The sequence below is a fragment of the Kogia breviceps genome, chromosome X, assembly GCF_026419965.1.
Source record: "Kogia breviceps isolate mKogBre1 chromosome X, mKogBre1 haplotype 1, whole genome shotgun sequence".
Classification (NCBI taxonomy): domain Eukaryota; kingdom Metazoa; phylum Chordata; class Mammalia; order Artiodactyla; family Physeteridae; genus Kogia; species Kogia breviceps.
In genome coordinates this window covers 5,268,941-5,286,389 of record NC_081330.1, presented here as the reverse complement: position 1 = coordinate 5,286,389, position 17,449 = coordinate 5,268,941, and the positions used below count along the sequence as shown (strand labels likewise).

The following is a 17,449-nucleotide window of genomic DNA, read 5'->3' as shown; positions in this document are numbered from 1 at the left end:
TCTTGGCAGCCATGCTGCGGAATGGGTTTATGAGGGCAGCCCATGGACAGGGCTCTGAGCTCCAGGAAGCAGATTTGTCAGTCACTGGCTCAGGGATGGAGATGATGGATCTGGGTGGTCGTGGTGACTCTTCACTTTACCTCCCTCATCATTATCAGTGCGTAGTCTGCATTTGGTCGTGGGCTGCGGGGTTGTGTAAAGGGACTTCAAATCAAGGAGCCGCGCAATGCCAGAGCTGGAGTGTTCCCAACCCCCTGAATGTAGAGACAAGGGAACGGAGCCCTTGAGAAGTTAGGAGAGAGCCACAGATTCGCAGTCCCCCAGCCGCACAGTCTCGCGCAGGAGACAACTCCCCATTGACGCCTCCCAGCCCACCACCATGCACACCCACAAGGTCGACTAAGGAGGTGTCTCAGCCCTAGATTTCTAATCTCCAGGAAAAAGACCCATCTGAGTCTCCTTAAACGATGAAGCAAGAATTACTCCACCATCTTCTTACTTCCTGTTGCCTATCTGACTGACTTTCTTTAATATGAGGGCAAGGGTCAGCCAACTGCCTTCCCCTAATTCAGCCACAGTTGAGATCAGGGAAATTGCACCATGACAGTTTTTTTTTTTTTTTTTAATCCAACAGTAAACTGATGCCACTGCAGTCCCAGACTCCCAGGGTGTTATAGTTCACTGGAGTGGCCTCAGGAGTATAAACAGTAACGTGGTACGCAGAACAAGCCCTGGGCTTGGTGTCTAGATGACCGTGGCCTGACCTCAGCTACTCAGCTCTGCGATCTTGTGATCTTGGCAAAGTCACTTAACCTGTTTCCTCAACTGTCAAACTGAGATAATGGTCCCTTCCTTGCTTACTTTCCCTGGGCTACAGTGAATTGAAACCATTTGTGAAGACAGAATGGAGGCTCTGGGGCAGCTCGGATTAGTACATGCGCTTTGGCAGCAAACAAACTTGGGGGCAACACCTGGCTATGGCGCCGGTGAGCTCTGTGCCCAGCCTCTTAGAGCCTCAGTTTCCTGTTTCAAAATACGTATAATACTAGTACTGACCTCAGAGAATCATGGTGAGGTGTGAGATAATGTTTGTGAAATGCTGAGCGCCGTGTCTGACATGTAAAAAGACTCAGTCAATGTTGTCTCTGTTTATTGTTATGCTAAATATGTACAAGGAATCATAGCAATGCACCATTTAAAATCAGAATAGCATCATCTTCAAGTTCTGTAAATGTAGTTAAGCAGTGACTGACATAAAATTATATGGTCTTTCTCCCTCACACCATACACAAGATAAACTCAAAAATGGCTTAAAGACTTAAATAAAAGACAGTACACTATAAAACTCCGAGAAGAAGACATAGGCAAAACATTCTCTGACATAAATTGTAGAAATGTTTTCTTAGGTCAGTCTCCCAAGGCAATAGAAATAAAAGCAAAAATAAACAAATGGGACCTAATCAAACTTACAAGCTTCTGCACAGCAAAGGAAACCATAAACAAAATGAAAAGATAGCCTACTGACTGGGAGAAAATATTTGCAAACGATGCAACCGTCAAGCGATTAATTTCCAAAATATACAAACAGCTCCTACAGCTCAATGACAAAAAACAAAACAAAACAAACAAGCCAATCCAAAAATGGGCAGAAGACCTAAATAGGCATTTCTCCCAAGAAGACATACAGATGGCCAACAGGCACAAGCAAAGATGCTCAACATCACTAATCATTAGAGAAATGCAAACCAAAACTACAGTGAGGTATCACCTCACACCGGTCAGAATGGCCATCATCAAAAAGTCTACAAATAAATGCTGGAGAGAGTGTGGAGAAAAGGGAACCTTCATACACTGTAAACTGGTGAAGCCACTATGTAGAATAGTATGGAGGTTCCTCAAGAATCTAAAAACAGACCTACCATATGACCCAGCAATCCCTCTCCTGGGCATATACCCAGAGAAAAACATAATACAAAAAGACACGTGCACCCCAATGTTCATAGCAACACTATTTACAATAACCAAGACATGGAAGCAACCTAAATGCCCACCGACAGATGAATGGATAAAGAAGACGTGGAATATACATACAATGGAATACTACTCAGCCATAAAAAGAACGAAATAATGCCATTTGCAGCAAGGTGGATGGACCTAGAGATTATCATACCAAGTGAAGTAAATCAGACAAAGACAAACATATAATATCACTTATATGTAGAATCTAAAGAAATGATACAAATGAACTTATTTACAGAACAGAAACAGACTCACAGACATAGAAAACGAATTTATGGTTACCAAAGGGGAAAGGGGGAGGGGGAGAGATAAATTGGGAGTTTGGGATTAGCAGATACAAACTATCAATACTATATATAAAACAGATGAACAACAAGGTCCTACTGTAGGGCACAGGGAACTCTATTCAATATCCTGTGATAAACTGTAATGGAAAGAATATGAAAAAGAATAGATATATTCTGAATCACTTTGCTGTACACTAGGAACTAACAAATACAACATTGTAAATCAACTATACTTCAATAAACAAAATTATCTGAATTATATGGTGGTTGATATTTAGGACCCAATAGGAACCCAGGAACGTTGGAAGATCTCTGAAATGGGGATCTGATTATTTTGGATCTCTCACCAAGGGAGATTGGTGAGATGTGAAGGGGGCCCCAACAGACAACATGGGAGAAGCCAGCAGAGAGAGGAAGGTCAAAGGGGAGAGGTTCCAACTTCTGAAATACTGGGTTGAGCTGAGGCTTGTGTTGTTAGATCAGAGAGGGCCTATTCCAGGCAATAATCAGAAAACCCAAGAGTAGAGACTTTCAGTTGTGATACATGATTGAGATCCAAAGGACAAAGTGGTAGAACCAGAAGTTGTGAAAAAAAATTCCATGTGGATATTCATGAGATCCATTCCTCAGTTCAGAGAATTGTCCTGATTCAATTTGAAATCAACTCCTGGGATTGCCACCTTCATGGAGGCTGGTTGGATAGACCCCGAAAGGGCCTGCTACATGTCGGATCTTGCACGAGGCTACGATTACAAAGACTCAGGCCCTACCCTCAGGAGGCTTACAGGTTCTGGGAGCACTGACATGAAACAAGTAAGTACAGACATTCTCTGAAGTTCGAAAAGATTGAAATCCTCCTTCCACAAGGATCGTTCTGGATATTGTGGACCACGTGTGGAAACCTCCCCAAGTTCAGAGTCACGTTGGTTCACTCCAAACTCACGACAGTACCGGGCTGCTGTGCCAGAGGAAGATCCACAATAATGGAAGTAGATGCTTCTCAAGGGAGCCCGTGGAATTCTTTCAAACAATCTTCCTCAGATGAGCTGTAACCTTGATCACGACAGTTTCCTCTTAGAAAGTAACTCAGCCTGACTGCACATCAGGTCAGAAACAAATACTTAATATTTCAAGTCGAAATCTGAGGTATGACAGGATGACACATGTATCACAAGCTGTCAGTTTGTTCATTTCGTGGAACTGACATTCACAGTGAAACTTTCTTAAATTAATCTTAATTTTTAGACACTATCTACCAGAGCCTGCATGACAGTGCTTTTACTCCAACTATAAGAATGGAGGATTTCCAGTTCTTTGAAACGAAGGTCAGTACCTGGAGACTCCAAATTCAACTCCTTTAAAAGTAATTCAAGTCAAAAATCCCACTTTAGAAAGTATGAGAATCAGCATTTCTATACAGTCAAGCCTCTCAGAATGATTTCTGGTTTCACACCTTAAGAGATGAGGCCATGAAGTCTTAGTTTCGATTGTGTCCTCTCTGAAAAGATGGCTTGCTCTTGTCCCAGTGGTCCTCCAGTAGGCTTCTGAATGGGGGAGATTGGTGCGATGTGAAGGGGGCCCCAACAGAGAGCATGGGAGAAGCCAGCAGACGGAGGAAGGTCAAAGGGGAGAGGTTCCAACTTCTGAAATACTGGGTTGAGCTGAGGCTTGTGTTGTTAGATCAGAGAGGGCCTTTTCCAGGCAAAGCCAGGACAGCAGGCTGGCCGACAGGAGTCTTCCACCTTTGCTAAGGTGCCCCAGGAGGTGGAATGGGAGCGAAGCAACCTGACCCTCAGGGACTAGATGGCGGAACCGCCAGTCTGACAGCGGCAGTTGCCTTTGATTCCAGATCGCCTTACTTCCTGTTGCCACTGGTCACCCTGCAACCTGCCTTCCCTTCCCTGCCAGTGTGGTGGAGGATGCGTGGCTTGGATGCCTATCTGGGGGTTCACTAAAGAGGCCAGAGCTGGGGATGGGCAGGAGAAGGAGGAGGAAGGGAGAAGGTGAAGCTTCTACCCTGCCCAGGAGCAGATGCTCAGATAGAGCAAGTGCTGGGCCTGGGCTGGCCAGCTGGCCTTTGGGACCGCCGTGGTCCCTTCAGTACGGCCCCTCTCAGCTTCATCCCTGTTCCAGGAGGGTGGCTGGGAGTAGGAGCTCCTTCCACCCAGCCCAGCCTCCCCTCTCGGTTTTGATTTCCGGAAGGGAAAGCCCCAGCCCCTCTTTTGAAGCAGCAGCCGGCACCACTCGTCTCTTCTCTCCTTCCCGCAGGCATTTCTGTTCACAGTGCCGCCTCTTGCTTGCTCCTCCTGCGGATTGGGAAGAAAGTGCACCAGTGGGGTGATGGGGGGTCTGCAACTCTTAAAGGAACAGCTTTCTTTCTATTGGAAATTTATTTACCTAGCACAGATTTTTTTTTTCTGTCTTCCCCCAATCAATGTAATCTGGGGAGAAAAGTGAATCCGATACAAAGTGACCAGAATCACCATTTAAATGTTAATTGTAGATGTTCTGGTTTTCCTCTAAAGGTTTTCAAGCAGGTCAAGCACTAGCCCAGGCGACAATCATTATTAGCAATCAAACCCAATTTGAGGATCATTTACTGAGGGAAATTAAGGTTAGGGGCCACGGATGTGAGCAGGGCCGTCCCTGCCGCAAGGGCTCAGAGTCTAGGGCTGAAGGCTGGAACTCCATGAGTAAAGAAGGCACAGAGATAATTTGAAGATCCCTGGCACCATTTTTGCCAATAGCTCTTTTGCCCTGGAGTCTTTGACCAGAGGAGTTTACAAGTAGCCAAATAGACAAGGCAATTTGAAATGTAGTCTTCCCTTGTCTGCCCATTGGTTGATCTGCAGTCAGTTAGCTAGTATTTGTTAAGAAGAACTTGGCCCTCTGCAAAATAAATAAACAAAGCAAAGCCTCATCGGTTGCCAAAGTTGCAGTATCTTAGTGTCTTGTTTCTGTATGTTAGTGACATGCTTTTTTCCCATATAAAGAATATGAAAGAGACCAAACTCTGGGCCGCTTCAAGCTCAGATTCTGAAGTCCTCTTGCAGCTGCAGCACCTTCTACTGGGTTCAGCTCTACCTAAATGGGCTACCCAGATTCTCTGTTCCAATGTCAGTTCCCCCGTTTGGAGAAATGTAAGCTCCTGGGCAAATTACCCGGTCTCAGTGCCTCACTTTCTTCTGGAAAAACAAAGTAAAGAAAATCTATTTGGGTGATTTTGAGAATATGAGATGATATTAGAGAAGCATATTCAAATAGAAAGGAGAACACCACAGCAGCAAGAGCCAAATGGCACCGCGATCAAGCCTCTGTCTTTTACAGAATAAGCCTCAGAGAAGAGACTTGCTCAGTCACACAGAGAACTAGTGACAGTATCTGACAGAGTCAGAACCCAGCTCTGTCAATGCTCAGTCTCCTGCTCTTTCTAAGAGGGTCCTCACCTTAGGCTTCCAACAATGCGCCAATACTATTTTGCCTGCACGATGACATGAAGGCAAAGAAGAGGTCCGGGACTCCAGGGTACTCCTGCTCCTGAAGTGTCAGACCCCGGTCCCGCCCCTTCCAACACCGCTTTCTGGCGTCAGAGGCCAGGAAGCCTTTCCCCAAGGGCATTGGCTAAAGGGAGCCACCCGATCCTGGACCACCAGTGGAGGCTGAAGGGAGGGAGGAGGCTGCGCGTGGAGAGAGACAGCTTCTCCGGCCAGAAGGGAGACAGGCAGCCAGAGGGTGGGATAGTGGGACACACTCAGCGGATTTCCCATTTCCCAGAGGAGGAAAGTGCAGAAGCCCTCTGCCCAAGGCACGCGGTGGCTGTGCGGAGAAGGTGGTCGTGCAACCCAGTTTCCCAGCGTCCTAGTCCCGAACCCAAGGACCACACAGGGTGGTCCTCGTGCCTACCCTTGCAGCCTACAGAATCCAGGGCCCAGAGCTTGCGGACCTACTAGGTGCGCAACGCGCGCTGCAGCCCGGCAAGGCGCTGCGGCATGCCTGGCCGGCCCGGGTGCGGACGCGCGGCGCCGCGGGGACGGTGAAGGTGACCGCCTTCTCCTTCCTGGCCCCGAGTGTTCTGCGCTGCGGGGCCGAGGGATGCTCGGGCCCACCAAAGTTTGCTCCAGTGCTCGGGGGCCCGAGGAGCATCCCCGGGCAGGGACTGCGCGCGCCGCAGCGGCGGTCGACCCCCATCCCCGCGGCAGTTTGTGCGCTCTTTTCTGGTTCCGAAGCGTAACTCCCAGTTGTGGGAGGAGGTGGGGGTTGCGAGAGAGAGTCTCCTTCCCGAAGCCTGCCTCCTGGCCCCGCCGGCCACCCTCCCGCATCCCTGAAACTGCTCCTCCGGGCGGGACCCGGGCCCGGCTCCCCAGTTCTGCGGCCGCTCCCACCAGCTGATTTTGACAGAGGGGGGTCCCGGGCGGCGCGCGCGGGAGGAGCGAGCCCCTGCCAGATCCGGGGATGATAATGTGCCGGCTCCATGTCGCGGCTTCGGGCTGTCCAGGCTCCGCCCCCTGTGAGTGTGTAAGTGTGTGATGCTGCCGCGGCCGCCGCCGCCGCCTGTGCAGCCGCCGCCGCCGCCGCTGCCGCCCCGGCTGCCGCGCCGCGCCGCGCCGCTGCCGCTGCCCCGGCCGCCCCCGCCGCCGCCGCCGCCGCCGCCGCCGCCGGCCCGCAGCCCGCCAGGCGGGCGGCCTCGCCGGCTCGAGCCCGCAGCGGCTGCCGCCGCAGCGTCGGGGCGCTGGGCGCGCGGGCAGCCGCGGACCGAGCGGACCCGAGCGGGCGGCCAGGCACTTGCCTGCCCGGTGCCGCCGCCGCCGCCGCCCCAGAGCGCAGGACCCGGCACCTCCGGCGCCCGCCGCCGCCGCCGATGCGGCCCGGGCACTTTTAGCCGGGCGGGAGGGCCGGAGAGCAGCGAGCGAGCCGCGCCGAGAGCCGCGCAGACTCGCCGCCAGCAGGGACGGACGCCCGGCCGCCGCAGCCGCCCGGCCGCTATGGATCTATTCGACTTTTTCAGGGACTGGGACTTGGAGCAGCAGTGGTAGGTGTTGATTTTTGCCTTCTCCTTGGCTGCGCGGGTCCCTGGGCCGGGGCTGGGCTTTTCGCCTTTGTTAAGAGGAGCCGGGGTTTGGTGGGGCGCCCGGGACGCCTTCCCACTTGGTCTTGGCCACCTCTGGCCCCGGCCGCCGCGACTCCTCGGTCGGGTGCCCGGGTGGGGGGAGGTGCGGACCGAGGGAGGGATGCAGGTCCCGAGGGCGTCGCTTGGCACTCCAAGTCCAAAGAGTTGCGTCTGGCCCAAATCGGATCCGGTGCTGCCCGGGGGCTGAGGCGCGCGACCTCCGCCGGGATTTTCTCCCCGAACGGCTGGCCGGGTGGCCTTCCCAGCGCACCGGATGCTGCCCGCCCGAAATGCCCCCAACTTTCCAGGTGCCCGACGCCGGCGGCCGGCCGCGGGGGGCAGGCAGCGGCGAGGTGCCACCGGCGGCCCTCCGCTTCCTCGGCGGCCACCGCCCCCGCCGCCACCCCGGTCCCCGCACGGCGCGGTGCGCACACCTTCCCTGCCACCCGCTCGGCCCAAGTTCCCCGCACTCGGGCGCCGAGCGGCGGCTTCGGGGGCCACCGCGCGGGGGACACCGGGTCCGGGCCGACCGCGGCGTCTGGCTCTCCAGACTGAGGGGTTTTGAAGTTGGCCCCGAAAGTTGGCCGCTCCGACGTCAACGCACATTTTATTAGCGGCCGGGCCCCCGTCCGCCCCCCACTGGGAGGCAGCCGTAGGTTTGTGGGTTTAATGGGCACCCAGCTCGGATCCCCAGGTTTAGTCGGCTCTCCCCCAAATACCGTCAGCTTGTCCCCGAGAGGTTTGTGAAAGATGGTGCAGAGGTGACTGGGGAGCCGGAAAGTTGTTAGTCTGCGTGATGTGCGCGCGCGTGTGCATAAATAGTGATATGCGTATCTGTTAACTTTTACAGAAGCTTCACCTCCTGCACCAACGTTATCACTGTTAATTTGTCGTAACATTTTAACGTATCGATTTCCCCCCACAGCCTATGGAATTAGACGGGGGGAAGGCGCGGCGGCAGCGACTTCGAATTGCACTCTTGCCTATTGCCTTTTCAAACGTAGTTGGAATAATCTATAGTAGCGACCGACAGTGCGAAATCTTTTGCAATGTTAAACTACTGGCAGCCGTTGACTATGAATGCTGTGTATTTTTACAAGGATTTCCCTTGCTGATGTGATATTTTAGGCAATTTCCTTCTTTAGAAAAGGGTCATACTCTTAGCCAATAGCTTCATCATGCCAATCATGACTCCTTTAGTTGCAAATCCAAGATAATCAGAACTTAAATACATTTTATTTTACAGCGATTCCGGGTAAATCCTTGAAGCCACAAATTACACTGTATCAGTATTAATCTGTAAGGCATTTTTGATACCATGCAGGATTTTATCAGCTCTGAAGAAAAACAGGTTACAGTTTTTAACAACCATGCCGTTGTTATTTAAAAGTAAAGATCACGGTAAAATTACCGTTCAGTTAAATATTACGCTCCAGTGTACAGCCTTTACCCTGCTTCGCTAATTTATTTTGCACACCACTGATAACCACAGCATTACTATTTGCATACAATTTGCCTAATATATGGTGTGGGTCACATCATTAATTTAACAGACGTTATAAGTGATTTTGTGGATGTAGTTCAAATGTTAAACATATATACAAGGTATTAGGTTTTTAAAAACATGTTTATTGTATTGTTTTAATTTCAGTTTAATCTCGGGCACATGCAGTTGCATATTTAAAGGAGGTGGGCTCTTTTAGTTGTGATTTCTTTATGTCCCTTTGGGGAAGCTATCTTTTATTATATTAAGGGATCCTCCAGATCCCTAACTATGCCACATCAGTTAAGAAACGTGCAGACTTGGACACTCCGTGGATATTATGTGAAATACCGATGAATTAGTGTAACACGTCTGCATAAATAAGCCGGCCTTTTCCCTCTGTGCACACGTTCCAGGAAGATTTCTCCTTCTTACTGTTTGATCGTGAGGGGCAAGCTTCCTTATGCATCTGTGTTTGTAAACATTTGTAACGTGGTTGTGCGCCTGTGTGTTGTACACCCGACAGAGAAAAGGAACATCAATGTGAATAGTGGATGAACTAAAAAGCTTGCTATTGCCTTGAATGGAAGTGTGTACCTTTCCAAACTCTCTTTGGACATCCAGAGCATGCCAGTTACATGTTCATTATATGTTTACTTCCCCTCCTGGGGAGCAAGTAGTTGCTTAGACCGATGGCATCCATTGCTCCCCACCCCTACCTCCCCAGGAGGTCCTAGGAAGAAAAAGGCGCCAGCCAAGTTAAGGATCTCATTTCCATTGGATCTCTTCTCAGCAGTCACTTGTGGAACAGAGAGCTCTGAGCCATCTCTACCGCAACCCTAGATGTCTGACAATAACTGGATGAGGCCAGCTAAAAAACAAACTCATCTTCCAAGACTTAATGAAGAAAGACTTTACATACACAGGCATATGTGTCATTTGCAAACACTAGCCTACGGTAAGCAAAGAGTGCGTGCCCATTTCGAGGCATACACATGTGTCAGGAGGAATGCAAATGGAAAGGATGGGGCACGGGTGACTGCAGCGTGGATGTGACGAGTCTGGGGGTGCTCGGTGCCTAACGGAACAGAGCCCTGGACTTCACACACCGCAAGAATCTCTTAATGGGTCATGCTCTGGAGTCGATTAAAGGGCCAAAGCTCTCGTTCTTCAAGATTCCTGGGTGAATGAGCAATGTTCACTGCGTCTGAGTTTAATCCGAACCATTCTGTGAAAGAAGAGGAAGGTGCAGATGGCTGTGCGCACCAAAGACACCACTTGCTCTTAAAAAAAAGAAAAAAGATAAAGAGAAAAAAATCACAATTTATCGTTGAGATCACTCCGTAGACTTCTCTGTGGTAACCCAGTAAATGAATTCTTGAGGTGTCTGGAGATCACGTGGCTAGGTTTGGACTTGTTTACCAGCCAAATCCGAGGGCCTACCAAGTGCACAGCCTTTCCGCCCTGCAAGCACCACCACCCCCGCCCCCCCCCGTATTGATTAGGTGTTGCTTCGTGACAGGCCAAGGTTCTTCGTAGGGATGCTTATCTTCTTTTTATTACTGAAAAAGAAAGAAGGGAAGATAGATACAGCAAAGGGCTCATTCTAAAAAATAAAAAAAGGAAAAGGAAACCACTGTGATAGCAAAATCACAATGTTCAAAAGCCTGGTGAACACTGTAGTTAAGCCATTGTGACAGTGGCCGACTTCTCACTGCGGAGGACGAAGGCCGGCATCCAGGGTTTGTAGTTTTTATGTGGTGTCTCACAAGTAGCCTAATTAGAGGCGAGCTTGCAAACGGGCAGTTATACAGGAAGAGACTTAAACTCACTAAACTGTTATATAAATAGAAAGTTCAAAGGTCTGTGTGGGGCCGTCCAGGCTGGGAAGGGGCCATGTGCGGGCCGGGCTTCTCCTCCCCCGCGGCTGCCCCAGCGGCCCGCTTTCCCCAGTTTCCCTCAGCCATGGGGGGCGGGGACCCTGCTCTCCAGACAAAAGTGAACTGTTTCAGCTCCAGCTGGGCATGGCCCATGCACTGCAGCAGCCCGGCTGCTTCCCCCTGCTCTGCGCACACAGATCTGGGAGGCCTCCTGCGCCGCAATCCTCCGGAAGAGTGGAAGAGACTTGTTTATGGATGGGCAGGTCGGGGAGAGACAGGGAACGCAACCTTGGTCTACCTGGGGGTGGCAGGAATGTGGAGGGGGTGGGGTGGCGCCTCCAGGTTGCCAGGATTTCTCTTTCTCTACCTCCAGTCATTTATCTTTCCCCCTCCCCCTCTGTTTGTTTTCCACTGCAAGGGAGACAGTCAGTGGTCTGTTTTTTTGCTGGTGCGATATGCATTCTCCGGCTTGTTTGAACATTCATTCAGCATACCACTTGGGCTTGAGTCTCTTAAGGGAGTATACGGGAGGGCGAGACTCAAGGTGGTGAAATTAGCTAGTGATGAGGTCTCCTCCACACCCCGCTGAAACCCCCAAAGATAAATGCTGTCCCCGTAAATCTTAAAAGGCACGTACGTCTATTGGACAAGGAAGAAAATTATCTCATGTTAGAGATCAGTTTAATGATACATGAATTGTTTTGCTAATGATTCAGTCAAGCATTTAACAACTTTAAAATATACAAATCAAGATTGAAAACGACTGCCTCAAATATGAATCTGTCATTGTAGACATAAATGAGATTCCAAACATTTAAGCTTTTTGTAGATGGATAAAAATTATATTGTATTTAAACATGCTAATTATTGTTGAATAGAAATGGTTTTAATGTGCTGAACCTTTATTTCATGCCCATTATTCTTAGCTGAGACTATTTCTTGCATGAAAAATCTGCACATATTTAACAATTTCAGAATCGTAAAAGCCCAATAAAATGGCCATCTCTGGAACAATCTAGAAGCTGTAGTCCTGTGAGCTTATAGCTCATACCTCAGAAAGGGAAACTACCACATACTTGATTAGCTTGTCATGTAGACAAAACAACTGGTACAGTGACTACGTTTTTCACTTTTAATTTTGTCTTTTTCTGATTGCTGTGGGATAAAGAAAGAGATTTTAAAAACTTGTTTACTGATAATGGAAAGAAATGTGTTGCTGATTTAAGAACTCAAGACCACAACCTGGAGAAACCTTTTTGAGGAGTGTGTGTGTGTGTGTGTGTGTGTGTGTGTGTGTGTGTGTGTGTGTGTGTGTTGTGTTTCACATGTGTCTGTAGTAGGACGCATCACCGTTGTTGCTACTGTTATTTGGGTGTTTACTCTGTGCCCCAAACGTGACGGAGTAGCTAGTGCTTTAAATACTCAGTCTCACTTAATCCTTCAGACAACTTTACGAGATGGGACCTATTATGATTTCCATTTTTGGATGAAGAAATGGAGGCAGTAGCTACTCAGTGATACAATTCAGGTTCCAGCCTAGATGGAGCTGATCCCAGAGCCTGCACCAGCAACAACTGACATCTTGTCTCAGCCTTTCCAACAGGTGGGATCCTTCTCCATACATCATCTCATTCAGTCATTGTGAATCAGAACGTACACGTGTTAGTCCCACTTTACAGATGAGCAAACAGCCCTGGAGAGGTTGATTGGCTCACCTAAGTTCACACAGCCTGGTTAGTAGTAGGGCTGGATCAGGAATCCACATCTCCCAATATCCAGCTCAAGTGCCTTTCTGCAAAACCTCATTACCTATTATTTATTGTTACTGTGTGGGTTCGAGCATTTAGCTCTCACCGAAACAAACGGATTGGATTGTGTATACGATGCTTGTGTAAAAAAAAAATCTGGAATTACCATGTGATCGACTAGGCATGGAACTCTGCTTTTTTCTTTTAATTGAATAAGGAACAATTTATGTAATGGTACAATCTCTTAGCACTTCTTTTATGGATGCCCCTTTAATGAAAACGTATGAATGGCAAATTACAATTTATATGTGTATTGTAATTTGCCATTCATATATATTGTATGTATATATATATGTGTATATATATATATATATATATATATATATATATATATATATATGGCAAAACTCAAGTCCTTGAGAACTGTCCATTTAAATTCGAATGCCCTAATTTTGAAGATTTGGTACCTGAACTTAAAGAAGACCATGGTATATTGTCTAGTTAATTGGGAGCCTCAAAGCTGGGCATAGGAGATTGATAACATTTCTTTCCAAAGCTTTATAACTTACCACATCTATCATTTGATTTGATCCTCACAATAACCATGTGGGTTTGTCAGGACTGGTCTTACTGGCTCCATTTTGTAGACACGAAAACTGAAGTTCAGAGAGGTTAAGTGACTTGCCTAAGTTTTCACAGTGTGTGGATGGTCTTAGGATTTGTGTTTATTGTTCTTTTCACTGCGTCACTACTGTTGCATTAAGTCGTTTGTGTTGAAATATCCACACCGCTTCCTAGGGAATGGTGTACGCCCTCTCGCATCATTCAGCACAGTGCCTTTCTTATTGCAGGTGCTCAAGAAACATGTGTTGATTGATATGAGAGCCTCGTCAGCTCCAAGAGTGCTCTATGCAAATGCTTCTGTCTTCCAAAGACAGTTGCTCAGATCCTGGTGGTAATACCGCCCCTCTGCCTGCTTGATAGTGTTTTAACTGTAACTTTTTGAAGGTCTCCTAGCCAGTCTGGTCTCTTGCGCAGAAAGTGATGAGAAAGAAGGATGGTAACCAAGAAAAGCTTAATAGGAAAAGGCAAAACTCGAACCCCTGTTATTTATCAGTGTGCTTAAAAAAATAGATTTCTATGAATTCTAAGATATGCTTAGAACTGAAAAAAAGCAGCTTTGAAAGTAGAGGGGTACAGGACTGGTATTCTGTCTCAATCTGTGCGGAGAACGTTGAAGAAGAATGTGTGACAAAAAACTGAAGAAGAATTGAGTGGTCGGAGGGTTGGGAATCCTCCAGCTTTCCTTGAGTTTCAGCCTTTATGACTTGTATTTCATCGTGAGAAGCCTGTTTTTCTACTTAACTGTAGCAGATCCACGCCATAAATTATCATGACTGTTAAACAAAGGTCCAGCACTGGGTTCCTCTAATGTAAAACTTTTATGTTGCACTTTAATGAAATTTTATATGCATGTTCAAAGCGAGGCACACTTTATACCATGGAGAGGGCGGTGCTCGGAATTGTTGAATTTATTTTAAAGTAAATCTTTTCGATGACCTTAGCTGCTAACATCCACCTACTTACTGAGCTGAGAAAAATGATCTGAGTGCTTAAATAAAATGGCATGATTTAAGAAGGGCTGACAATAGCCCTCCAGCTAGAATCTGATTTTGATTATGGATTGCTTAGTTTATGGAATGCTATTTTTCATATACCTGTGCATTTCGCTTCATTTCGAAAAGAAAATCAGCCAGTGATTGAAAGTAATCTTTGATTTGGTTGTTCAATAGGCTTGTGCTGGTCTAGGAAGGTATAAAGGCCACACACTGGGAAATAAGCTAAGGAAACAGGTTGTGTTTTCATTACAAACTTAAAATCACTCATCTGTTTATTTTTTCAATGTTCATTTTGCTGGAGAAGAGGAAAAGAAGAAACCCATCACTTCCATCCTATAAAGAATGGGGGTTTTTTTGCTTAGATTTCCAAATAATAGTTCTTTGCATCATCAGCCGGCTTCAGTGAAAAGCAGGTCTCAGTAGCAGATACTGGTGGCCTTGATTAAACCATATTCCTGGAGTCCAAATTTTGTGTTTTGTAGGCCACATCTCCTGGCAGTAGCATTGAAATGGTTTCTTTTTTATATAAATAAAAAATAAAACCCTACTCATCTTGTAGTGGTGCTGCATTGTAACCTGGGCTTTAACAGTCACTGGGAGAAGTTTCTTAGGAGTCCGATGTCTCCTTGGTCTTTGGGTCTCTAGTGTGATTTGATCAAACCAACCCACCAGAAGGAGCGTGTTATGAGGACACTTTAACCTTCTGACTGTGGCAATATGTACACGACGACCTAACTGTCTGGTGAACAGCGAGAAATGCAATCGTAGAGGCTTTATTTCTCCCTCCAGGATGTCAGTCAACTAATTTTTTTAAAATAAATTAATATTCCAAAGGGACCGGTGGTTCCATGCCAGGTCGGCACAGCCACAGTAACTAAATTAAATTCCAGCGTGATGGATGTTTCTGATGAAGTGCCATGGAATCCTGGAGAGGTCTCATCAATTAGCCATTATTTATTTGCTGGCAAAAGGCTTGGCTCAGGTGTGTAGATATTCATCAATTCCTCAAACCCAGTGTTTCAAGACTGGAGGGCCCTTCACCATCATCTGGTCCAGCCTCCTGTTCATACAGATGTGGAAACCGAGGCCCAGGATGGGAAAATAGCTTGCCCAAGGACGTGCAGTCCATACGTGACAACGCTAGGGCAGGTCCGGAGCTCTCGTGTCCCGGTTCAGTATTTGTCACCCTCTCCAGAACTGTGTGCATCGTGTACCTGCTCTGTGCCCAACGCTTTGCTAGGCAGTCACTTTGAGGGGGAGATAAAGGAATGTAGAAGATGACCTCTGGCCCCACTGACTTGACAGTGGAATGTACACCTGGGTTGGGGGAAATAGTGTGGCGTGGATGTAAGTAAAATAGGAATTCAGGGAGAGAGAGAGAGAGAGAACGTGAGCTAGAGGAGGAGAAGCAGTCCTCCTCAATGCCCAGAGTGAAATGGAAAGCCAGAAATGGGGGCTGTTTAGAAGACCAGGAGCAGCCAACACTTGCTATTAAACAGTTGCCTTTGGACCCGGAGTTTACTCCTTGAATAGTAGCTCACGTTCATCACATAGTTGCTGAAGTTATGTTTTGCCGTGTGAGTGGAGTGTTCTCAGTACCACTGACCACCATTTGCTGTGGGGTAACCACAAAATTCTGGACAATTATTTGACTGTCTGAATTATGTAAATATCGATGCAAGCATTCTTCAAAGAAATATCAAATGAGAGTTTGTTTTCCTGAATCAGTTGAAACAAATGTTTGTAAGTTGGCACAATTGCTGGCAAAGTAGCTATTTTCGAAAGAAGCATATATCGTGGCTCTTGAGATGTACCCAGATATATCTGTTCTTTTGTTCTTTCTCCTCTTTTAAAAAAAATTATTAGCTCATTTTTGTGGAAGGTGTGTATTGATGTTTTTCCTTTAGTCTTTCTTTTTCCTAAAGCGTAAGTTGGTGCCTTGGTACCATCTGATTGGTGTTTACATCTGTGTGTTTTTAATTTTTATTTTTTTCATTTATTTTTTAACATCTTTATTGGAGTATAATGGCTTTACAATGGTGTGTTAGTTTCTGCTTTACAACAAAGTGAATCAGTTATACATATACATACATCTCCATATCTCTTCCCTCTTGCATCTCCCTCCCACCCTCCCTATCCCACCCCTCTAGGTGGTCACAGAGCACCGAGCTGATCTCCCTGTGTTATGCGGCTGCTTCCCACTAGCTATCTATTTTACGTTTGGTAGTGTATATATGTCCATGCCACTCTCTCACTTCGTCACAGCTTACCCTTCCCCCTCCCCGTATCCTCAAGTCCATGCTCTAGGAGGTCTGTGTCTCTATTCCCGTCTCACCCCTAGGTTCTTCATGACCTTTTATTTTTCTTAGATTCCATATATATGTGTTAGCATACGGTATTTGTTTTTCTCTTTCTGACTTACTTCACTCTGTATGACAGTCTCTAGGTCCATCCACCTCACTACAAATAACTCAATTTCATTTCTTTTTATGGCTGAGTAATATTCCATTGTATCTATGTGCCACATCTTCCTTATCCATTCATCTGTCGTACATCTGTGTTTATAATGAATTGTTTCGGCCACCAAATACTTCTTTGTCTGGCTGTCTCATCCTTCGAATCTCAGCTCTGTCTCTGGGAAGCCACTAGCTATAATCCTCATATACCTCCTCTGCCCCAAACTCATATACTCTTGCCCCGTCGTGTTGGACACCCTTCCTCTGAGCTGCCATACTGCCCTGAACAGACTTCCAATGCATCTGAGTTGTTTCGAGGGATGAGAACATGTCTTTTCTTGGTGTCATCCTAGCGTCTGGCCCAGAGTAATAGCCTAATGCAGCCAATTCCGAGTGCAGCCTCGTTGGCTTATCCGATTCATTCAGGTGCCATGCTGGGTCTTCAAAATATTACCTCTAGGTGGGAAGCCATAATGAATCACATTAATAATAATGAGTGAAAATAATAATTAGAGCTTACATTTCCTATGTGACAGCTCTGATTTGTGTTATCTGAGTTCCCTATTTTACAGGGCAGGGAAACTGGGACAGAGGGGTTCAGCGACTTGCCCAAGGTCACACGGATAATATGCTGCAGAGCTGCAATTAACACACAGGCTGTGAATCCTTAGCTGCGCTGGTAGCCCATGATGATACCCTGGGAGAGACGCTAGAATAGTGGCGAGCCCTGTGTGCTTCGGGGCTCGGCAGCGGACTGGGCTGATGAGGCCTTTGTCACTCATCTTTAGCATTTACAAGCCAGCATTGGGTTGAAGTCCATAATCATATATGAGGTGTAACTGACCTGATA

At 47.2% G+C, this 17,449-nt stretch overlaps 1 protein-coding gene across 5 annotated transcripts in view; it reads left to right on the top strand.

Moving 5' to 3' along the window:
• The first annotated feature begins 7,212 nt into the window (after positions 1-7,212).
• The window catches only part of AFF2 (ALF transcription elongation factor 2), a 491,933-nt gene continuing 481,696 nt past the window's right edge, over positions 7,213-17,449 (top strand). For 4 of the 5 annotated variants that reach the window (XM_067023268.1, XM_059050316.2, XM_067023267.1 and 1 more), the window contains exon 1: positions 7,213-7,335. In XM_067023268.1, the coding sequence (XP_066879369.1) occupies positions 7,289-7,335 (47 nt within the window). In that variant the 5' untranslated portion in view covers positions 7,213-7,288. The remainder of the gene's footprint in view (positions 7,336-17,449) is intronic. The other variant, XM_067023269.1, reaches the window with a different exon arrangement.